Source organism: Drosophila arizonae, chromosome X, assembly GCF_054131065.1.
Source record: "Drosophila arizonae isolate 15081-1271.41 chromosome X, UAZ_ARI_1.0, whole genome shotgun sequence".
In the NCBI taxonomy this organism is placed as follows: domain Eukaryota; kingdom Metazoa; phylum Arthropoda; class Insecta; order Diptera; family Drosophilidae; genus Drosophila; species Drosophila arizonae.
In genome coordinates this window covers 18,426,844-18,450,767 of record NC_142927.1, presented here as the reverse complement: position 1 = coordinate 18,450,767, position 23,924 = coordinate 18,426,844, and the positions used below count along the sequence as shown (strand labels likewise).

The window sequence follows — 23,924 nt, the reverse complement described above, 5'->3', positions numbered from 1 at the left end:
TTTATGTAATTAGTTGGGCTCGTTATATAGAAAAAGCTCCGCATTGATATGCATGCAAAATGTCAAAATTTTACCTTTGACATTTGCAATTCAAATTAGAAAAAAATTAGAAAAAAAAAAAATTATATTTTCAATAAATGAAAATACGTATTAAACTAAATTCAATTAAAGCCGCATTTAATTAGGCAAATGATAAATAACAGAAATTAATCAGAGTATCAGCTGACTCAGAGTACTCTATCTGACTACTTTGAATACTTGAAATGAAATAATTAAGTTAAGTGATTGCTCCTTCTCTTTCCTCCTTTCTTCGAATAGTTTCTCCAAGTACTTTCTCCAAGTATTTCCTCTAAGTTTTTAGCCTAAATATTTCCTTTAGGTATTTCCTCTAAGCATTTTCTCCAAGTATTTCCTCCAAGTAGCTTCTCCTAGTCTTTAATGCTTCGCTGAACGATCACTCAACATTTAGGCCCACTTCAGTTCACCTCACTTCAGTTCACCTCACCTCAGTTCACCTTACTTCAGTTCAGCTCACTTCAGTTCACCTCACTTCAGTTTACCTCACTTCAGTTCAGTTCACCTCACTTCATTTCAGTTCACCTCACCTCAGTTCACCTCACTTCAGTTCAGTTCACCTCACTTCAGTTACTTTACTGCACTATATAACAGACCCCCACCAGGCCTGGGCGACTGAAGAAATGCTGCAGTAGCTGCCCTTTATATAGGGCGCCTCTCACTCAAGCACCAAGTCGTGCTCAAATGTTGAGGCCGGTGCCAGGTAGAGGTCGTTGCAGTCAAACCTTAAGGGACCAATGGGAAAACTCTCTACTGCTTAAAGAACTCTCTTAAATACAAATACCAAATAAAAAAATAACTTAAATGATCTTCTGTAGCTCTCCTTCGTCTGCCTCATATAGGCAAACAAATGCGTGTAGCCAAAGCGAATTACCTCACTACGCTCCTTAAGAATATCCTTATCGATATACATAAATATAATAAAAGGTTGTACTTCACTTAAAGCTAAGAGCTAACCTACATTCTCTAACATGCTTATAAATTCATTCAACCCTAATTGAAACTTCATCTCTCTTCTCTCTTCTCACAGCTACCCTCTCGGGCCCTCAGCTCCATGCAGAAGCTGACCGCGCTGGACTTTGACTACAACGAGATTGTGCGCATCGAGGACTACAGCTTCTATGGGCTGCGCGTGTCCAAGCTGAACATCAAGGGCAACCGGCTGCAGACCATACCGGAGCATGGCTTCGCCGGACTGGAGGACTGCATGCAGGAGATTGACGTGTCGGAGAACGGCCTGCGCACATTTCCGATGATGGCGCTGCGCAAGCTGGATCACCTGCGCATCCTGCGGCTATCCAACAACAAGATCTCCACCTTCTACGGCGACATTCAGCTGGCCACGAACAACGCCTCGGCGGCAGCGGCAACGGCAGCCGCTCTGCAGCTACCCTCGCTGATCCTGCTGGATCTGAGCTCGAATCAGTTCAGCGAGATCGCGCACGACTGCTTTCGCGCCTTTCCCCAGCTGAAGACGCTGTCGTTCTATGCCAACCAGATTGAGATCGTGCAGCCGGAGGCCTTCAGGAGCCTCAAGGAGCTGATGTCGCTGGACATGTCGCACAATCGCATCATCACGCTCGATCCGAAGGTCTTCGACAAGAACAAACGCCTGCAGACAGTCGACCTCAGCCACAACCACATACACGCCATCGGTGGGGTCTTCTCCAACCTGCCGCAGCTGCGCGAGGTGTTCCTCTCCGAGAACAATATACTGGAGCTGCCCGCGGATGCGTTCACCAATTCGACCAATGTGGATGTCATCTACTTGGAGTCGAATGGCATTGCCCACATCGATCCCAATGTGTTCAGCACCTTGGCCAACTTGGATCACTTGTATTTGCGCTCCAACTTCATTCCCCTGGTGCCCGTCACCCTCTTCGATAAGTGCACGAAGCTGTCGTCGCTGTCGCTGGACAACAATGAGATCCAGGACCTGGAGATCGGCATGTTCCGCAAGCTGGAGCAGCTGCGCGAGGTGCGGCTGCACAACAATCGCATTCGCCGCGTGCGGAAGGGCGTCTTCGAGCCGCTGCCGGCGCTGCAGGAGCTGCACATCCAGAAGAACAACATCGAGGACATTGAGCCGGGCGCCTTCCATACCTTGGCCAACATGCAGCACATCAATCTGCAGGACAATCAGCTGACCATGCTGGAGGACATCTTTCCGGAGCAGAACTCCTCGCTGCTCTCCATTCAGCTGGAGGCGAACTATCTGCACAAGATCCACCAGCGCACGTTCCGGCAGCAGCAGCGCATTCAGATCATGTGGCTGCGCGACAATCAGCTGGTGAAGATCGACCGATCGCTGTTCGTGGACACGCCGCACCTGGGCCGGCTCTATCTGAGCAACAATCGGATACGCGAGATCGAGAAGGACACCTTCGTCAGTCTGGGTCTGCTCAAGTTCCTCGACCTGAGCGGCAATCAGCTGCGTCAGCTGCGGCGCGACTACTTCTCCACGTTGCACAGCCTGGAGGAGCTCAGTCTGGCCAACAATCAGATCGAGGCCATCGAGGGCTACGCCTTCAGCCGGCTGAAGCAGCTCAAGTCCCTGGATCTCTCCCACAATCCGCTGGTGCAGCTGACACGCGACATATTTATGGACGAGCTGCCCCTGAGCACGCTCAATCTGCGCAACACCTCGCTGCGCAAGCTGGAGCAGCACACGTTCAAGTCCATGCAGAATCTGAATGAGCTCAATCTGGAGCGCAATCAGCTCAATCCGGCGGACATACAGAAGCTCGACGTGCCCAGCCTGCGGCGACTGCATCTCTCGCACAACAACTTCAGCCATGTGGGCATTGGCGGCGCCGTTGGCGGCATCATGTCGGGCATGTTCGACAAGCTGCGCTCCCTGCAGCAGCTCTCCATGGCCAACTGCAGCCTGAGCAGCATACCCGACCAGCTGTTTGCCAAGAACACGAACCTGGTGCGCATCGATCTGTGCGACAATCAGCTGACCGAGATGAACCGCAACATCTTCAGCGGCCTGAACGTGTTCAAGGAGCTGCGTCTGTGCCGCAACAATCTCGTCGAGTTCCCGCACATCGCCCTCTACAATCTGAGCACGCTGGAGACACTGGATCTGGCCAAAAACCAACTCAACTCCATTGACTTCTTCAAGCTGAGCGGCACCCTCAATCTGCGCCAGCTGGTGCTGCGCGACAACAAGATCAGCTCGCTGAGCGGCTTCAATGCGGTCAACCTAACCCAACTGGACAACGTGGATCTCAGTGGCAATCTGCTGCTCTCGCTGCCGGCCAACTTTCTGCGGCACTCGATCAATCTGCAGCGCGTCGACTTGTCCAGCAATCGGTTCCTGCAGATACCCAGCTCGGCGCTGTCGGACGTGTCTATACCGCGCCTGTCCTGGCTCAATCTGACCGGCAATCCCATCAACAAGATCTATACGGTGAAGGAGGAGCGTTATCTCTACCTCAAGGAGCTCTACATCTGCCAGACGAACCTCTCCATACTCACGTCCAAGGACTTTGAAGCCTTCCAGGCACTGCAGCATCTGCATTTGGTCAACAATCGCATCACACGCATCTCGCCCGGCGCCTTCAAGTCGCTCGTGAATCTGCTCACCCTGGACATCAGCGTCAACGAGCTGGAGATGCTGCCCAAGGAGCGCCTGCAGGGACTTCGCCTCCTGCGCCTGCTCAACATATCCCACAACACGCTCAAGGATCTGGACGAGTTCAGCAGCGAGCTGGGCCAGCTGCAGACGCTGGACCTCAGCTTCAATCAGCTGGATCGCATCTCCAAGAAGACCTTCCGCAACCTGCACGGACTCGTCGAGCTGCTGCTCATGGGCAACCGGATGACGGCGCTGTCCAACGACGCCTTCCGCTACTTGCGGAAGCTGCATCTGCTCGATCTGCGCAAGAACTACTTTGAGCTGGTGCCGCTGGAGCCGCTGAGGCCGCTCGAAACGAATCTGCGCACACTGAAGCTGGAGGGTGAGTATCGAGTGCAATTGCGGCTGGGGCTGCAGCGGCGTTTAACCAGCCGTAAATTCACAGTCCTTTAGCTAATTTGGTGCTTACTCTGATGGCATTTTCATTTGTGTTTCGTTCACGCACACTCGCGCGCACACTCACACACACGCACACATATATAGAGAATCCACTGCATTGCAGCTGTGATGCACAAAAGCTCTGGGAATGGCTGCGGGATCATCGCAAATGGTCGCTATCGCCAACGGGCGGTGATAACATTAATTATCTGAGGTGCGAACACCCGACGGAACTGCGCGGCAAGGTGTTTGGCCGCATGGAGCCGCAGCAATTCTGTGATGCCCCATTAATACCCAAAATGGCCATACAGGACATACAGCCATATTCGGTGGTCGTCTCCTGGCAGAGTCGCGACCATTTGGGCCTCACTGGCTTTGAAATTGTTTACCACGCCACCGGCGATGGACTCATTGCGGCACCAGCCGACCGCGACGACACCCGAGGCCGCACCGATAATCATCACGAACGGGATAGAGATAGACAGCGGGAGCGGGAGAGGGACCGGGACCGGGACCGGGACTACGATATGCCACGCCAGCACAGCGAGTTTGAGCGAGACAGCGAGAGGGAGCGCCTGGCCCAGTTTGCTGCCACGGATGAGGTGAGTGGCCAATGATTGCTCAGCCAGACGCTAACTGACAGTGGACGCACAAATTTAAAAGAAATCCGATGTTAAGCACTCGATGCCGTGTTGGCCAAGTTTACTCCTGTTCCCCCTGCTCCACTTTGGTACTCTTGTCCTGTTTGGCCCCCGGCCCGTAATTCTCTTTTAATAAACGCTTAATCAACGCTTAGCGGTCGCCGTGGAGCAGGGGGCGCCATGTGGCCTCGTTCGATCGGCGATAAACTGCGCAACTTTGTGCATACAAAATTTAATTTAAGCATCACGTTGCCCCGGGCTCTCAACTAACTAAGATGCCGATGGCACAGTGGGCTCGACTCGAACGAAATGTGAACACAAAACATTTCTAGGCTCCCTTGTTCTAAGACGATTAGAAATAGTTTAGGAATTGATTTAGTAAGCAAAGCTGTTTAGTTGAAATAGTTGAGGCTCAAGCTCATATCAATCTCTTATAAAATTTCTATTTTTGATTTAGGCAACAATCATTGGTTTTTATTTATTAAAAAATATTTTATTTAATGTATTTATTTAATGTCTTTTTTATCTTTAGGCTAGTAAGAGGTTTAATTTTTATTACAATTCATTAATTATGTTATTAGAATACCGAATTCTGATAACATTAATTGAATAACAAATATTACCAAATGTTATTTAAAAAGATAGAACTAATAATATATAAAAATATTAATAAAGAGGAAAGAAAAAATTTATTTTAAAATATTAAAATAAAATTAAAAAAAAAAAAGAAGTAAAATGAGGAAAAAACTGAAATTAAATAAATATAATAAATATAATATAATAAATACACGCAAAAATTATTAGTTACAAACCGAATTGATCCAAATTAAAATTAAAAAAAAAAAAAATACAAAAATTAAAAAAATTAAAAAAAAATTAAAATAAAATTTAAAATATAAAAACAAATAAAATACCCTAAAAAAATAAATAAAATAATATAAAAAGGTTTAAACTATTTAAAAATAATTAAATAATTAATAAATAATGATAAAGTATTTAAAAATAATTAAATTAATGATAAATAATGATAAAGTATTTAAACATAATTAAATGCAAAAATTAAAGATAAAATACAAAATTAAATTTATTAATTATACTCATTTTATAATAAATGTAGCTTCTTTTGCTATTATTTTCCATCATTGTATTTAACAATTAAATCGCTAATCGAGCCCATTGTCGAGGTCAGTTAGTCATGTTGCGGCCGCAGGGCCAAAAAGAAAATTTTAATAAAACGACACGACGAGGGCGACGCGGACGATGATGAAGACGATGATGACAATGATGATGATGATGTGGTGAGGAATTGGTGACTGGGGCATATTGAGTGCATGACTGAGGTTGGCATCGCAATAATTATGTTGAAAACTTGGTTAATTTATTCCACAGATACACGGCAAGCGGCTAAACGGCACGGCCAGCTCGACAAAGCTAACGAAATTGAGTCCCAACACGCGCTATCACATCTGCGTCATCGGCACGGGTAATTGGCTCTCGGAGCCGTTGGCCAATGCGCTCCAAAGGCTGCACTACAATGAGTCGCGCGACGAGCTGCTGCTCACGCTGGCAGCAGCTGGTGATGGGCCCCTGGCCGCCGCCCTGCCCTCCATGCCGGACAGCTACTCGCCGTATCAGCATCTGAACGGCGCCATCCACGAGCAGCACCAGCTCCAGCAGCAGCAGCAGCAGCAGCAGCAGCAGCAGGCGCTGATTGAGAACAGCATTGTGACGGACAAGGCGCTGCATGAGGTGCTCAAGAACTCGCACATCTCGGCCTGCACCGACGTCCAGACCCTGGACTCCACGCCCAGCCTGATCACGGACGAGAACGGGCTGTCGAGCAACGGCTTCATACACTCGATACTGACGCGTCGCCTGGGCCTGATTGTCGGCTGCTGCTTGGGCATCATTGTGTTCATTGTGATGATATCGGTGCTCAGCTACGTGAAGCTCAAGAAGCAGCGCATCGAGAACGCCAAGCGGCAGGCGGCCATGCCGCCCGAGTACATCTCCTATCGCCATTTCTCCATACCCAACGAGGAGCTGACGCGCACCGCGGCCAGCGTCAACAGCGCTGCGGCCGCAGCAGCCGCCGCCTCGGCGTCAACGGCGCCAGCTGGCGGCGCCCATGGCATGGCCAGCGTGCCGAGTGGCATCAGTGCGCACATTAGCGGCACCAGCTTGAGCACCGGCACCGGCACCGGCACCACCACCACCACGGCAACCACGCCCATTGGCGGCGTGCCGTTGGCCTTGGCCAAGTCGGGCAGCCGCAGCCCCATTGTGGGCATCGGGGGACTCGTTGTCGAGAATGGCGATGCAGCGGGCAGCATTGTGGCCGTCTCCACATCGCCGGCGAGCAATGCACCGCACACCAATCACAGCCACAACAACCACCACCACCACCACCGGCCCAACAACGGGGCCATCGGGGGCTACATGGCGGCGGGCGTGGTGCTCAATACGAACCATTTGAGCGTCTGTTAGTCGCCCCACGCCGGATTATTTCAATTGCATTCGATTTGCAGTGCACTTCATGAATGTTGCATATTATATGCGGAAAGACTTGCTCTCAGTTGTCGTCATTAATGGCATTATCCATGTCAGCATGCATATACATACATATAATATGCATACATATATACATATGTATTTATACTCGAACAATAACCAATTCAATCAGACGCGAGCGAGTATTACGAAATATGCAGTGCTCAAAAGGTTACTCAAATAATTCATTCATTTTACCACACTGGCTCAGTATGTCTGTCCCCGCACTCACTTGATCTGCCAAATACACCCACTCAAAGCCCACAAGCATATATATGCGTATATATATATATATATATATGTTTGATGTGCCATTCAATTCATTTAGCATAAAAACTTTTTCAATCGGAGGAAATGTCAAAGCATTTTTTATGTTTTCAATGTGGCCCAAAAATGCATTTAATTTATGAGTAAAAAAAAAAAAAATTGAAAAAAAAAAGAAAAAAAAAGAGAAACCAACTTCCAACAAATAAACATAAAAATAACTAGGTTAGTGATAATAAACATCATGATGCGTTCAACGTTCGTTTAGTTATGACAATTTCAAATAGAGCAAAAAAAAAAAATAAATAAATAAAATAAAATAAATTAAATATTTACAAAAAAAAAAAAAATTAATAAATATATATATATAATAACAATACTGAGAGTAAACCATTTTCAATGTAAATACAAGCTGGAACGCAATGAAAACTCAACTCAAATATGAAAAGCAACACAGACAAAAATCAAAAAGAAAAAAAAAATCTGTTTTTAGTGTAATGATAAATATATGAAAATAAATGCAAGGAAATACTATGAAAAGTGTCGTAGATAAAGCCAGCTACGCATAGTACATATACATATGTATGTATGTATTTATTTAGGGTTTAGAGAGGCACAGGCACAACTGTAATCAATGTTGATGTTGTTGACAAATTTTTTTTTCGAACCCAAGCGGAAAAACTTAGATGTAATCAAAGATAAACAACTTTTTTTTTTTGTCGAAGCAGCGCGGTAAGTAAGAATCACTAACAGTAAACGAAGGAGTTTAATAATCTCTCTTTCGAATGGCATTAAACTGCAAGAGCAACATATTATAACTAATTAATCTAATTAAAATATACAATTAAACCAAGAATACGAAATTGGATTAGGCTAAGCGAGAAACAAAAGTAAAAAAAAAAAAAAAAAAAAAAAAAAAAAATTAAAAAAAAAAAAGAAAAGAAAAACTCAAAGAGTTTCATTTTTAAAACGCAAAAGAAATTTTTTTTTTGTCATCTACTTTATAATTATCATTTTCGTAATACAATAAATAAATAGAATTTTTTTTAAATAACTACTTAAATGATAATGAAATAACTTTAGTCAAGGATTTAGCTATAATACGAAATAAATACAAATTGAAAGCATATTTAAATATTTAAGCAAAACATATTTATGTGACAGAGCGCTGCGTAGTATACCAATTACTTTATGGCCAGCTAAGAAGAAGAGAGAAAGAGAAAGCGAAAGCGAGAGTGGAACACGAAACACAAATGCAAATGCAAATAATGCTAGCAAACTAAACCTTAGCAAAACAAATCAAATCAAAAGATGTTACGCCCCAGTCCCTGGCTTAACCATAGCATACATATGTGGGCAGCGCTGCATGCCACACGTGAGCCGGGCAGATACCCTGTAAAAGTGTATGCTAAGTTATCTGAAAATCGCTAAACGCAAATCAAAAGCAGGCAAACAAACAAAATCAAAAATCGAAAATAAGAATCAAATGCAAAAATACAGCAAAACAAATTACAAACAACAATACCAAAAATATAAAAACAAACCAAAAACAAAAAAATACTATAAGAGTAAATAAATCTATGCATTAAACGAAGCTTACCAAATGCTCTGCAGCAATAATATGCGTGTATGTGTTTGTGTGAGTTGAAAGCCAATCAATATTGATGTCCCTCCACACACACACACACACACACACAGATACCAACATGCAATAGTTCTAGTCTTGCGTAGAACTTGAAAGCCAAACAGAATTCACATACGAAACAGAAGCAAAACAACAACAACAAAAATACAAATGCAATAAATGAAATTATTATGAGAAAAAAAAAACAAAAAAACAAATATTGTATTGAATGCAACAAGAACTAAATATAAATAAATGACAAACGAAATTTAACAATAAATTATGACTCGAAAGTTTTGCTTGATTGAGGCTGGGTTTGTCAGAGGGGGAAGGGGGGAAGGTTAAATGCTTGCTTTCAAGTAAAGTGCGCTAATATATGTGTGCATTATATATAAATATATATGTATATACTTATATATGTACATGTATATATACGTATATTTATCATCTTGTTTTGTCTTTAGAAAATTTTAATGAAATGGACATTTCCGCTGTCTTGAGCACGTTTTCTCATCAACGGCATTAAATGCAATGCGGAATTTTAATTAGCCGCGCTCACACACACACACACGCACACGCACATAAACAGACATGCACACACCCACACACACACACATAGACACACACATAGACACACAAGTTGAGCAAGGAGCAGCTCGCACCTGCCACAACCCAAATTCAAGCGTTGTTAGTCTACAGCTGCAGCTCACTCTCTCTCCCACTCTCTCTCTCCCTTCCACTCTCTCTTTTTCCTAGTTATTAAAATGTATATCATAGAGACTCTGTGTGCAGCAAGATGTGCTGTGGGCCAAGAAGCCCCCAACAATAGAAGAGCAACTGAAACTACAAGCCGTCTGTCAGAGTACACACACACACACACGCACACACACACGCACACACACACATGCACACTCACATAGTCCATTTAAAAGTTGATTCAATAGCTGCTTGTACTATGCAATATTTACAGCAACTGGCATACATCAAAGCTGAAATTTCAGTGAGTGATGTCAGGACCGAATTTTGATTAATCTCGAGCGAAATAGGAACTGCAATAGAAACATAAACAAAATGTCTCTCTTGCTGAAGTGTAATTAATGTTTTACCTCAAAAGACTTCAAATATGTTTCCATTGAAATGCATTCAAATATTAATATGGATAAAAGCAACGCAGCTGAAATATGCATAGGGCTTAAATTTGTTGAGATGTCAACAAAGGGATTCATTTTACTCAAATTTAATACGCAATATGTGTAACACATATATTATATAAGTGAGGAACATATTTCGAGATAATAACAAAATTGAAATACGAACAAAGACATAGTTTAAGAGAATGAATAAACAAGATGTTAAGGATGAGTTTTTGCTGGTGCACGTAGTTGGAGTCGATGGAGTTGAAGCTTCAGAATGCATCACTGGTCAGCTGAAATACAGAATATACACATGTATATATTAATATATAAAAATAGAGTATTATTTGGTTATTAATTTAATACCGTTTCTCTTAAGAGCCATGCAAAAACAATATTTTTCCAATGGAGTATTATTTGGAGCATGATAGTACTACAATTGATATTGCAAACATGGACGAAGGTAAAAACAAGGCTTATCCTGAACAAGAAAAAAAAAAAAAAAAAAAAAAAAAAAAACAATATATGAATATAACAACATGGTAAAAACTGAAATTTAAATATTTACCTGAGCTACAATGAATGGATTGCTGAAAGCCTGCCACGCCTGTATCTTTACAGTTTTTAATTCACGTAGCCGAAAAAGCGCGGAAAAAACCGTTTGAATCGGCCATTCGAATGGCTTGAATACTGTTACTTCTTTGCAAAGCTGCAAACTGGTTGGATTCTCGCTTTATACACAAAGCTGGGGAGGAGGGGAGCTGCTATGTTATCTACATATAACATTTTTTATAAATAAGGTGAAGGGTACAAAAATGTTCCCTGATTCTATTTTCTGTTGACAGCATTGTGTTTCAGTTCCAGATGTTTCATATACCAATACGATAGAGTGGCTAGTGGTAGAGGAGCGGTAGAGGTTAACATTGTGCGTTGCTAACATTGCCAACACTACATTGTTAACAGTGCTGTGCCTTTAACAGTTTAACAGCTCGGCAGTTTCGTTGTCTCACTCTAGCACAATAAATCAAAGGCAGAAGAGAACTCTGATGTATGAAGCGAATGCATGATAAAATGTATTCGATATGCACTTTATACGTTCTAAATATGCTTAATTAATTATTTATCTGTGCAAGTAATTGATTAATGTCTCATCGCACTATCTTTTGTGATAGAATTCGATTATTGAATTTGAAGCAAACTAATCGATTATCATATAATCATAACATAGCAGTCGTGCCATCCCCAATACGCAGACAGTAAAAGTATTTTTGGTGTCTTTCAGTGAATTAATAGAAATAAAGTCGCTCTGACACATGAGTTTAACTTGTCCACAGTTTATTTTGTTTCTTCAAAACTTTTACTACTAATAGACTAATTGGGATTTATTTATTATATATATGAAGTGTCATTGCTAATAGTGTCAAACTCTATAAGCTGGATATGCTGTAAAAATGAAACAGATTTGATCAAATATGCACGAGCTCAGACTTCTGCTCTGTCTGTGTCTCTCTCTCTCTCTCTCTCTCTCCCTAGATCAAAGCCCTGAGCTTTAGCTGTAACTCAAGTGCACTATCTCACTCACACCTTTGGGTGGAATTAGCTGCAGACTAACTAGCAACAAATTAAATATTGTTAGTGACTCGAAACACTGCTCTATTGTAAACAGAGTCACATTTCGGCAATGCGCTGCTCTGCTGGCAATGTAAATTGGCTAGTAAGCTGAGATGTTGGCACAGGAATGTTTGTTGTGTGCCCAAAGTGAATAAGGATGCGGCGGCAACTGGGGCAGAGGATTAGGAGCAAGTGCCGCAGCGCGAGCAGCGTGAGCAGGAGTCGGCGTCTAGGCAGCTGGCTGCGGCTCCATTTGCATTACTTGCAACAATAAGTAGCTAACTAAGTAAGTTGTTTCATTAAAACAAACTTTAATTGGCAAAATTTCCACCTGTCTGACGTGAATAAGAGCTCTCTGTCTCTCTCTCTCTCTCTCTCTCTCTCTCTCTCTCTCTGTCTCCGTCTCTGTCTATGCGCATATTTGGAGGAGAGAAAAAAGATACATGACAATATCGACAGCAGGACCATTTACCGCTCCGCTCGACTAGGAAAACACTTTGCGGGGCTTTAGGCAAACAGCAATTGCAACTGCGTCGGCGAATGGGCCTGGGCGTGCGACTAGAACCGGAGAGATGGGGGCATGGTATGGGGATGTAACCACAACTCAAGTCAAGTAACGTCAAGCCAAGTCGTCATCGGCATCTTCATCAGCAGCTCAACGACATGGATGTCAACTGTCTGACTTGGCTGTCGCTGTGGGTTCGACTTAATTGCATGACAAGGACAAGCACCCAGCTGGCATCGAGCTGGGCGAGTGAACGACGCGCCAAATACCCTGTCTGCAGCCATATAAGCTTCGGCACAGTGCAGGGTATCTCTTAGCTGGCATTCCAGCTCATCCTGCACAGCCAGTTTTTGTCAAATATTTGCAGGAGGACATGTTTGGTGAAATTGAAAGGCATGGCTAGCCAAGCGACAAGCTCGAGTCCTGCAGACAGCAGGACATTCAATCACCAGGCAGCCAATAGTCAATTAAGTTGGCAACAACAACAATCAAATTGTGCAAATTCCAAAGACTTTTGAATTTTTAATCTCCCAACTTTAATCTACAGCAAAAAAAAAAAAGGATATCATTCACACTGTGTCACAAAACCTGGCCAACAACTAAAGTCGTGTGTGTGAAAACAACAGGCGAGACAGGCCAAAATACAAAGCAGCAGAAAAATATGTGTGCATGTGTGTGTGTGTGTTAAGGGGAAAACAAGCGGAACATATTTTTCACATGAACACCGCAAAACTATTGAAAATTACTATAAACAGCTTCGGCAAACGTATGCCATGGACTTGGCTGGCCATCAACAACAACAACAGCAACAACAACAGCATCAACAACAACAACAATAACAAGGATATTTGAAACCAAAACTGACCGCTACCCAGTCGATTTATGAGCGTCGATTTGTGCAAAAAAGAAGAAAAAAAAAATTGGAAAAAAAAAATATATATATATATGTATATATGTATTAGACAAACAAAATGTGAACCGAAAAGTTTTTCCATTAAATCAATGAAGCGCACAAAATATTCGCGCCAACGATAATATCGAGTCAAGGGAACAACGAGCAACTCTATAAGTCATTGGCATAAAAACAAAAACAACAACAACGAAAATAGTCGAAACTTTTGATTTGTTATGTATTACTATGTATAGTATAATATGGTATATGGAGTATAGTATAGTGTATATAATATATTATTAATTGATGATGATCTTATGCACCAAGTGTTAAGGGATATGCAGTGGACTGCATATAGTATGACTGACTGCACACAGCCTGCAGCCGATTCCGATTTAGTTAGGTAGTTATATCAGCTCATAGATATGGCTTTGTCTGTTGTGTGTATGTGTGTGTGTGTGTGTGTGTGTGTCTGTGTATTTTATGTATGATGACAGCTCGATTTTTTTCTGGTTTTTACACATTTTTTACTAACAAAAAAAGTAAAAAATAGAAATGCACCAAAAGTTGCGGAAAACATTTGCGCCAACAAAAATGAAACACGTAAAAACGTAACGGGCGTTACCAACTGGAGAATACTTATTCACGCCCAAACGCTTACAGCTCCATTTTTCGATTTACCACGCCCCCAATAGGCGTAGATATACATTATTTATAGACAAATTAATAGAGGGTGTCTACAGAAACTTAGCTCTAACATTTTGACTCTTTAGCTGTAGAAAATACAGTTATTCTCTATCGGGCGAATCGAGAAAAAGCTTGACACTTTACAAATCGAGGCTTTATAGATTCGCATTTTCATTTTTACATACATATTGACAGACGGACATTGCACAAAACCAATATACCCGTTTCACTTTCGTGAATGAGTGTAAAGCGAAGTGAAGTGAACAAAAAGCCAATTGGCTGCTGCTGCTGCAGTCACAGGGTGCGAAAGGGATGTGGGCTGAGCTCTGTGTGTGTGCGTGTGTGTGTGTGTGTGTGTGTCTGTGTGTCGTGTACAAAGACAGACGTTGCAGCCCGACAACTGGACAACTGCGAAGCTCGACTGTGTTGGGCTGGGTGGACAGACGGACGAATGGACGGACTCTGTGACAGTGGCGACGCAAAGGCAATGAATGGCCACATGACACAACATACGCTTCGTGTAAAAATTTTTGTCATAAATTTCGTTTGGCGGCCCCGTTGGCCACTTTTTTCTCAGTGTGTGTTTAGTCTTTTATTTCATTTTATTTGTACTCTTTTTGTTAAGGCACTCACTATACACACAGGTATTTTACAAATTTTTGGGGTGCTAAAAGTGTTGGCATAAAAACGGAATTATTAATTGAAGTTCGCATAAACTAATTGCGCAATTTGGCCAAAGCAAACAAAGTGTTTTCCATGCAAATATCAAGAAAGCTGAGCTGAAAAAATTAATAAATAAATAAAACAATGAATTGAGTGCGAATGCAGCTAAAATGCGACAATTTACACGAGGATAAATGAAAAGAGATCTAAACATAAATTCGTAATTGGGGAATATGAAGAGATCGCGCCACTGAACTGAGGCCGACTTACTTGAGAAGAAGAACGCTAGCAACAATGCAATTGCTATTTAGTTGAGCCAGCAATGCAATATGTACATATGTGTGTACATACATACATGCATGCATACATACATATACTAATATGTCTGCAAAAACAGCTCACTCGCTCTCGCAGATGACTTTTGTCCTTTTCGCTTTGCTTTCTCTTGAGCGCTTTAAGTCGCACTATTCGTGTGACGCTCATTTAACGAGCAACAGTATGAGAGTGAAAGGGAGAGAGAGACGATTGATGTTCGCAGAAGACTCAGTGAGTTTATGCAAACGGTCTCCACCTACACACACACATGCACACACTCCATTCACGAGTGCAAGTGATATGCTTACATACACACACAGCTTACACACCAATATACGCACAAAAGAGATTTTTGCTTCATTCGCTCTGAGAGCGAGGCAGCACAAAATGAAACGGTTACGAGCCGATCACGAACGAGCTCGTTAAAGAACCGAGGCAATCGGCTGCGCTCTCTGAGTCTGTTCTCAGAGTGTGAGTAAAAGACATTTATGTATGTATATATGTGTATGCAATAGAACGCAATAGTTTGTTGCGAGCTCTGCTTGTTTGTAAGTAAACTGATCCACTTGTATACTAGAATGTAATATTAGTTAATTTTCTCATTGCGTACATCTTATTGATTCAATTTCTTACAGATATATAAAAAACAATTCGTTTATGCATACCAATCAATCAATCAATCAATCAATCCTAAAGGAATGTCTGCCGAGACAGGCAGGAATGCAGCAGCGCCTAGAAAATCCTTATAGTCAATTCAACCTTTGAGTTATAACGAAAAACTTAATCTAAACTTCTATGTTTGAGCAACGCATCTCCATAAACATTGCTGGGCTAAGTCTATCAATAGTGCCAAATTGCATCTTAAATAACTCTGCCTTTGGCCAAAAGCATATTAATACAGTAGAACCCGGTTATAGCGCCATTCAAGGGATCGACGATTTTACGTCGCTATACCCGGAGGACGCTTTAACCAGAAGGAGTAAAAAATATATATTTTTTTTCAATTTTTTTTACGGTTGCCATTTTTGTAATAGCTTTTACTGAGACAATTTAAATTTTTGATCAAAACAACCATTTTTTATAAACTTATTTCAATAACATGGCTTAGAAACATTTTTGTGACGTCGGCATTGTACTTTGTCTCTCTCCCTCTCTATGTCTTAGCATTTGTGGCGTTGCTACGCACACAAGCAAGGGTGCTGATCACTGATCAATACATACATGTATACATTTCTAACAGATTATTTTTATGCTGAAATTTGTTGTCATTAATTCGCGTCGTAATAACCGGTGATCGACTCAGAGATATGAAAAAAATCGTCGGTATAAACGGATTGTCGTTATAAGCGGAGACGTTCTAAGCGGAGGTTCTCTCATATAAGCTTGTATGGGGACCAACCAAGACATCGAATTTTCGTCGACATAACCGGTTGGACGCTTTAAGCGGAGTCGTTATAACCGGATTCTACTGTATTTGCAAAGGAAACAGTGATGCACATTTTGAATTTAATTTATTTGTACGTTTCGCATCGAATTACTACTAATAAATTTCCGAATAATATTATTACTAATTGCTCTGTTTCACCCAGTACTTTGACTCTTCTAAATTAATCCATTCCTCTTCAGCTTAGCCTGGAATGGAGTGAGATGGTCAGCACACAAAATTAACTGTTGGGATCTGATTGCCAAAGCTAACTCACCTGGCGAAGGTACTTCTGTCTTAAATGTTCAGAGAGCAGACAGTAGGCAATTGCGGCACGCTGCACGACCTCCTTCTCAGGAACCATCCCATTGCGAAGTTTGTATTCGTGCAAGAACTCGAGATATGACTGAGAAGTATTCTGATTTGGCTTGTTAGACTTATTCGCCTTGATGCAGTTGTTGAACTTGCGCTTCAGACTGGCGCAGTTGGTCTTCTTCTTGGCACAAGATGTTGCCTTGCCAGATATGCTCTTTGGGTTTGTGGAGGCGCTTGAGGTAGCGGCAGACGACTGATCGGTCGGGATAGTGATTTTCCTGCTCATACGAATCTTGGGCACGCTCTTGGTCCTCTCCGTCTGGTCCTTGCATTTGCCATTGCGCTTCGATTTTTTCTGTACAATGGGTAGTTGCAATTGCTTCGATTCATACTATGTACTATGCACTTACCGCAGCACCGGCCTTTGGCTTGATTGCCTGCTTCTTGGTGGCACGAGCTTTGGTCTTCATTGTCGGCTCTTACAATGTCTTGCGTTAGGAATTTGGAATTGGATGATTATATTTGGCAATTTGAGCGTACCGAAGAATTTAGTGCGCTTAAATATTAGAAATTCGATTTTTATAAAATTCCCGAAAAAACGAAAAATATAAATTTTTATATGAGCTCCTACGACAAGTGAGAAGGAAATGTGAATGACTGAATAAAATTTTGGGGAATATAGGCCTCTGAAACTTTTAGCCAAAGCCTACTACGATTGATATTTAAAACATTTTGTATACTCGTTCAGGCAGGTGTGTAGTGGAGAATAGAGTATACCACTTTGTTAATCTATGCATAACTATTTAACTTGTGATGAAAAGTTGATTTATATTATTAATTAAACTCAATTGATTGAGTTTTTATGAGGAATTTAAAATAAACTTTTTAAAATATTTCCGTGAGCAATAGAGTTGTCAAGTCACTCGCTGAAATCAATGATAGTATCGATGCTTCATTCAATGTTATCGATTGAAAACTTTTGCGAAAATTATCTATAAAATTACATCTTTAGAATTTTTTTCCATCAAAGTAGGCATAGACGAGCTAAAAAGGGTATATAAGGAGCGCGCTCGAGCTCTCACAGTCATTTCGAAGCGAGTTTCATCGAGAAACAACTTAAACTTCTAACGCTCTAAAAAAAAAAAAAAAAAAAAAAAATTGCTTAACGAAAATCGAAAATTGTAAAATCGGTCAAAAACCTTAAACGCGCAAGTGAAATACAAAAATTGCTAAACAAAAACTTTAATTGTAAAATTGCGAAGAGAATTAAACGCGCAAAGAAGAAATACAACAAATTGCTAAACAAAAATTTAAAATTGTAAAATAAAAAAATTGCTAAACAAAAATCTAAAATTGTAAAATCGGTCAAAAACCTTAAACGCGCATGTGAAATAAAAAAATTGCTAAACAAAAATCTAAAATTGTAAAATCGGTCAAGAACTCTAAGCACGAAAGTGAATTATAACAAAAAAATTGAAAAAAAAAAAAAAAATTGAATATCCTAAACAAATAAACATACGTCGCGGCGCGTCGTTCTGCGTGAAAAAGTCGAGAAAATATCAAGTAAGAATGCGTCGTTCCAAAACCGGCGACTTCAAGCATGGTGAGCCATTGAACAAGAAGGAAACGAATTCGGCCAATGCCAGAGTGGAAACACCCTTTGACGTCCCGCCTGTCCAGCACGCCAGCCTGTCCAGCACTGATAGCGAGACAGAGACAGCCAGTTTGCTAGAGTCGAGAAAATATCAAGTAAGAATGCGTCGTTCCAAAACCGGCAACTCCAAGCAAGGTGAGCCGTTGAACAAGAAGGAAGAGAAGTCGGCCACGGCCAGAGTGGAAACACCCTTTGACGTCCCGCCTATAGAGGAGGACATCGCCAGTCAGTCCAGTAGCAGCATACAATTCATAAGCGATTCGGACTAGAGGTGCCAAACTATCGCTGGTGGGCCCCATCGATTGAGGGCGAAAATCTGGCAGAAGGAAGCGAGCACAATGCCAATCAAGCGAAACAAATTTCTTGAAGAACCATAAAAATCCACGCTATTGTTTCAATATGATGAAATAAAAACGTTATCTAGCTCTCACGTTGGCTAGAGTCTTTCTTTTGTATTTAGATTTGTCTATATTTTATATAATTTTCATAACATTCTGCTAGAGATGGGAATGCGTTGTTACATGCCGAGAGCTTGACAGGGCGTGTGTGTATGTGTATGCAGAAAAGGAGTGAAGAATTATTGGACTAGTAGTTCTTCGAAAAGTCCAGAAGATATTATAAATTCATTGGCTCGTATCGGTCGGGATAGTGACTTTCCTGCTCATACGAATCTTGGGCACGCTCTTGGTCCTCTCCGTCTGGTCCTTGCATTTGCCATTGCGCTTCGATTTTTTCTGTACAATGGGTAGTTGCAATTGCTTCGATTCATACTATGTACTATGCACTTACCGCAGCACCGGCCTTTGGCTTGATTGCCTGTTTCTTGGTGGCACGAGCTTTGGTCTTCATTGTCGGCTCTTACAATGTCTTGCGTTAGGAATTTGGAATTGGATGATTATATTTGGCAATTTGAGCGTACCGAAGAATTTAGTGCGCTTAAATATTAGAAGTTCGATTTTTATAAAATTCCCGAAAAAACGAAAAATATAAATTTTTATATGAGCTCCTGCAACAAGCGAGAAGGAAATGTGAATGACTGAAAAAATTTTGGGGTCTATAGCCCTCTGAAACTTTTAGCCAAAGCCTACTACGATTGATATTTAAAACATTTTGTATACTCGTTCAGGCAGGTGTGTAGTGGAGAATAGAGTATACCACTTTGTTAATCTATGCATAACTATTTAACTTGTGATGAAAAGTTGATTTATATTATTAATTAAACTCAATTGATTGAGTTTTTATGAGGAATTTAAAATAAACTTTTTAAAATATTTCCGTGAGCAATAGAGTTGTCAAGTCACTCGCTGAAATCAATGATAGTATCGATGCTTCATTCAATGTTATCGATTGAAAACTTTTGCGAAAATTATCTATAAAATTACATCTTTAGAATTTTTTTTCCATCAAAGTAGGCATAGACGAGCTGAAAAGGGTATATAAGGAGCGCGCTCGAGCTCTCACAGTCATTTCGAAGCGAGTTTCATCGAGAAACAACTTAAACTTCTAACGCTCTAAAAAAAAAAAAAAAAAATTGCTAAACGAAAATCGAAAATTGTAAAATCGGTCAAAAACCTTAAACGCGCAAGTGAAATACAAAAATTGCTAAACAAAAACTTTAATTGTAAAATTGCGAAGAGAATTAAACGCGCAAAGAAAAAATACAACAAATTGCTAAACAAAAATCTAAAATTGTGAAATTGGTAGAAATATTATATGCGCAAAAAAAATTGCTAAACAAAAATTTAAAATTGTAAAATCGGTCAAAACATTAAATGCGCAAGTGAAATAAAAAAAATTGCTAAACGAAAATCGAACATTGTAAAATCGGTCAAAAACCTTAAACGCGCAAGTGAAATACAAAAATTGCTAAACAAAAACTTTAATTGTAAAATTGGGAAAAGTATTAAACGCGCAAAAAAAAAAAAAAAAAAAAAAAAACATTAAAAAAATTGCTAAACAAAAATTTGAAATTGTAAAGTCGGTAAAAAAAAAATTGAAGCACGCAAGTGAAATAAAAAAAAAATTGTTAAACAAAAATTTCAAATTGCAAAATCGGTCAAAAACATTAAACGCGCAAGTGAAATACAAAAATTGCTAAACAAAAATTTAAAATTGTAAAGTCGGTAAAAAAAAAAAAATTTACGCACGGAAGTGAAATAAAAAAAAATTGCTAAACAAAAATCTCAAATTGCAAAATCGGTCAAAAACATTAAACGCGCAAGTGAAATACCAAAATTGCTAAACAAAAATCTCAAATTGTAAAATCGGTCAAAAACATTAAACGCGCAAGTGAAATACAAAAATTGCTAAACAAAAATCTAAAATTGTAAAATTGGTAAAAATATTAAATGCGCAAAAAAATTGCTAAACAAAAATCTAAAATTGTAAAAAGGATCAAAAACTCTAAGCACGGAAGTGAAATACAAAAATTGCTAAACAAAAATTTAAAATTGCAAAATCGGTCAAAAACATTAAACGCGCAAGTGAAATACAAAAATTGCTAAAAAAAAAAATCTAAAATTGTAAAATTGGTAAAAATATTAAATGCGCAAAAAAATTGCTAAACAAAAATTTAAAATTGTTAAATCGGTCAAAACATTAAATGCGCAAGTGAAATAAAAAAAAAATTGCTAAACAAAAATTTAAAATTGTTAAATCGGTCAAAACATTAAATGCGCAAGTGAAATAAAAAAAAAATTGCTAAACAAAAATTTAAAATTGCAAAATCGGTCAAAAACATTAAACGCGCAAGTGAAATACAAAAATTGCTAAACAAAAATCTAAAATTGTAAAATTGGTAAAAATATTAAATGCGCAAAAAAATTGCTAAACAAAAATTTAAAATTGTTAAATCGGTCAAAACATTAAATGCGCAAGTGAAATAAAAAAAAAAATTGCTAAACAAAAATCTAAAATTGTAAAATTGGGAAAAGTATTAAACGCGCAAAAAAAAACATTAAAAAAAAATTGCTAAACAAAATCTAAAATTGTAAAATCGGTCACAAACTCTAAGCACGGAAGTGAAGTAAAAAAAATTGCTAAACAAAAATCTCAGATTGTAAAATCGGTCAAAAACTCAAGCACGAAAGTGAAATAAAAAAAAATTGCTAAACAAAAATCTAAAATTGTAAAATCGGTCAAGAACTCTAAGCACGAAAGTGAATTATAACAAAAAAATTGAAAAAAAAAAAAAAAATTGAATATCCTAAACAAATAAACATACGTCGCGGCGCGTCGTTCTGCGTGAAAAAGTCGAGAAAATATCAAGTAAGAATGCGTCGTTCCAAAACCGGCGACTTCAAGCATGGTGAGCCATTGAACAAGAAGGAAACGAATTCGGCCAATGCCAGAGTGGAAACACCCTTTGACGTCCCGCCTGTCCAGCACGCCAGCCTGTCCAGCACTGATAGCGAGACAGAGACAGCCAGTTTGCTAGAGTCGAGAAAATATCAAGTAAGAATGCGTCGTTCCAAAACCGGCAACTCCAAGCAAGGTGAGCCGTTGAACAAGAAGGAAGAGAAGTCGGCCACGGCCAGAGTGGAAACACCCTTTGACGTCCCGCCTATAGAGGAGGACATCGCCAGTCAGTCCAGTAGCAGCATACAATTCATAAGCGATTCGGACTAGAGGTGCCAAACTATCGCTGGTGGGCCCCATCGATTGAGGGCGAAAATCTGGCAGAAGGAAGCGAGCACAATGCCAATCAAGCGAAACGAATTTCTTGAAAAAAAAAAAATTCACGCCATTGTTTCAATATGATGAAATAAAAACGTCATCTAGCTCTCACGTTGGCTAGAGTCTTTCTTTTGTATTTAGATTTGTCTATATTTTATATAATTTTCATAATATTCTGCTAGAGATGGGAATGCGTTGTTACATGCCGAGAGCTTGACAGGGCGTGTGTGTATGTGTATGCAGAAAGGGAGTGAAGAATTATTGGACTAGCAGTTCAACGAAAAGTCCAGAAGATATTATAAATTTATTGGCTCGCTATGAACAGAGAGAGAGAAAGGGCTATGTCCAGCTATGCCGGGGAGTGCTATAAGAATAATGCTATAAGAAAATAATTTCACTGCGACGTGCAAATAACAGTATCAAATATCGGTGTGACGTCGTGTTGATTACTATCGTTGTACTGTCGTGATTTACTAGCTGAGTGCGTTAGTATTTTCATAACAAAGTTTGCATTATCACTAGGAGAGACAAGTCAAGCACAGGGCTGCATTGATTTCGATAATCGATAGAAGTTTGACAGAGGGAATTCAATTAAGACTCGTAGCGAGTGAGTAGTGCAGCACCGTCACTGCGCGGAGTTTTAATGGAAGGCGAGAAGAGTATTAATGTTACCAAATGACTATTTGATCAAATCAGCATTTACTCTCAATACTCTCTCTCTCTCTCTCTCTCTCTCTCTCTCAACTTTCGTCCATAGCTAACAAAAAAACAAACTAAGCGAGCAGCAATTCACAAGTCGAAGGCCTCTACACAAGGTGCTCGATCAGCTGCCGATTTTTTTGCATTTGTGTGTGTGTATACGGCCATGTATGTTAATATGAAAACAAGTAAGAATAAAAAAGCATTAGTGGATTATCTGAGAACACGCTGTGTTGATGCCCCATCGAGGGAATCGCCGCTGTGTCTTTGACAAGGAAATTCCATTAAAAATGAAAGTTTGAAATTTCAGAGAGCAGCAGCTAGTTGTAACAGCAGCAGCAGCAGCAGCAGCAGCAGCGGCAGTAAATCAACAACAACTGCAAAATAAACCACAAGCAACCAGCTAAAGACAACAGCAACAAATGAGCAACAATAGCAACAATAATAAAAACAACAATAACAACAGCAACAGCGAAACACAAAAAATAATATAGCAACAGCGTGCCAGTTATTGTTATTGTTAGTGCTTGTGTTGGTGGGATTGCTGGTTGTTGTTGTTGCCGGCACTACTCCTGCTACTCCTGCTGCTGCTGCCGCTACTCCTGCTGCTGCTGCTAGTACTCCTGCTGTTGCTGGTGTTTTTATAGCTGCTTACAGTTAAAACGGCCAACAGACTTACAACACAGATAGCAAAGTTGCCAGCTCGGCCAACGTGCAAAACACAAACAGAAGCTGCCCGTCTTGTGATAAATGACCACTCCATAAATTTTTATTTCTACTCAACTCAATCTCAAGCTCAATCTCTTGCTGCTGATGCTGCTGCTGCTGCTCCTGCTGCTGCTGCTTTTGTTCCTACTCCTGCTCCTGCTGTTGCAGGTGCTGCCCCTGGTCAGTTTTATGGGCACTGCTGTTGCCGCGAAAAGCACTCTTCGTTTTGGGCCATGATTGCGCATCGAATCCACAGTCCACTGTCCACCGTCCGGCTATCCAGAGAGCAGGAGTCCGCCTTAAGCTCCAGCAAAATTGTTTGTCTGGCATTCTGATGGGCAGGCAGCAGCCAGTGGGATTTCCATTCAGCACGAGCTGCTGGCAACGCATGCAAATTGATTGCACTGCCAGGTGAGCGGCTGACAGTGACAATGATGAGCATCAGTAGCAGTTGCTGGGCGCTGTTGGC

The 23,924-nt window shown here is 40.6% G+C and overlaps 4 protein-coding genes and 2 long non-coding RNA genes across 16 annotated transcripts in view; 3 read left to right on the top strand and 3 right to left on the bottom strand.

Moving 5' to 3' along the window:
* Positions 1–8,498, top strand: part of LOC108620087 (uncharacterized) — a 241,107-nt gene extending 232,609 nt beyond the window's left edge. For all 11 annotated transcript variants that reach the window (XM_089474705.1, XM_089474708.1, XM_089474700.1 and 8 more), the window contains 3 exons: positions 1,106–4,040; positions 4,202–4,698; positions 6,127–8,498. In XM_089474705.1, the coding sequence (XP_089330831.1) occupies positions 1,106–4,040; positions 4,202–4,698; positions 6,127–7,224 (4,530 nt within the window). In that variant the 3' untranslated portion in view covers positions 7,225–8,498. The remainder of the gene's footprint in view (positions 1–1,105; positions 4,041–4,201; positions 4,699–6,126) is intronic.
* A 1,913-nt stretch (positions 8,499–10,411) lies between these two features.
* LOC149267978 (uncharacterized) lies at positions 10,412–11,000 on the bottom strand. The gene is made up of 3 exons (XR_016271140.1): positions 10,877–11,000; positions 10,675–10,789; positions 10,412–10,601 (listed from the first exon to the last, which is right to left on the bottom strand). It is a non-coding gene; the product is annotated as an uncharacterized LOC149267978 (long non-coding RNA).
* Positions 11,001–16,475: 5,475 nt separating this feature from the next.
* LOC108618564 (uncharacterized) lies at positions 16,476–17,271 on the bottom strand. The gene is made up of 3 exons (XM_018014620.2): positions 17,130–17,271; positions 16,682–17,074; positions 16,476–16,613 (listed from the first exon to the last, which is right to left on the bottom strand). The coding sequence occupies exons 1-3, from the start codon at positions 17,187–17,189 to the stop codon at positions 16,584–16,586; spliced, it is 483 nt and encodes a 160-aa protein (XP_017870109.1). The 5' UTR covers positions 17,190–17,271; the 3' UTR covers positions 16,476–16,583.
* Positions 17,272–17,754: 483 nt separating this feature from the next.
* LOC149267976 (uncharacterized) lies at positions 17,755–19,933 on the top strand. The gene has a single exon (XM_089474720.1). The coding sequence runs from the start codon at positions 18,289–18,291 to the stop codon at positions 18,640–18,642; it is 354 nt and encodes a 117-aa protein (XP_089330846.1). The 5' UTR covers positions 17,755–18,288; the 3' UTR covers positions 18,643–19,933.
* On the bottom strand, positions 18,818–19,303 carry LOC149267977 (uncharacterized). Its single transcript, XR_016271139.1, has 2 exons — positions 19,163–19,303; positions 18,818–19,107 (listed from the first exon to the last, which is right to left on the bottom strand). It is a non-coding gene; the product is annotated as an uncharacterized LOC149267977 (long non-coding RNA).
* Positions 19,934–21,522: 1,589 nt separating the features above from the next.
* On the top strand, positions 21,523–22,184 carry LOC149267975 (uncharacterized). Its single transcript, XM_089474721.1, has one exon. It carries the CDS (start codon positions 21,647–21,649, stop codon positions 21,998–22,000), a length of 354 nt encoding a protein of 117 aa, XP_089330847.1. The 5' UTR covers positions 21,523–21,646; the 3' UTR covers positions 22,001–22,184.
* The last annotated feature ends 1,740 nt before the right edge of the window (positions 22,185–23,924 follow it).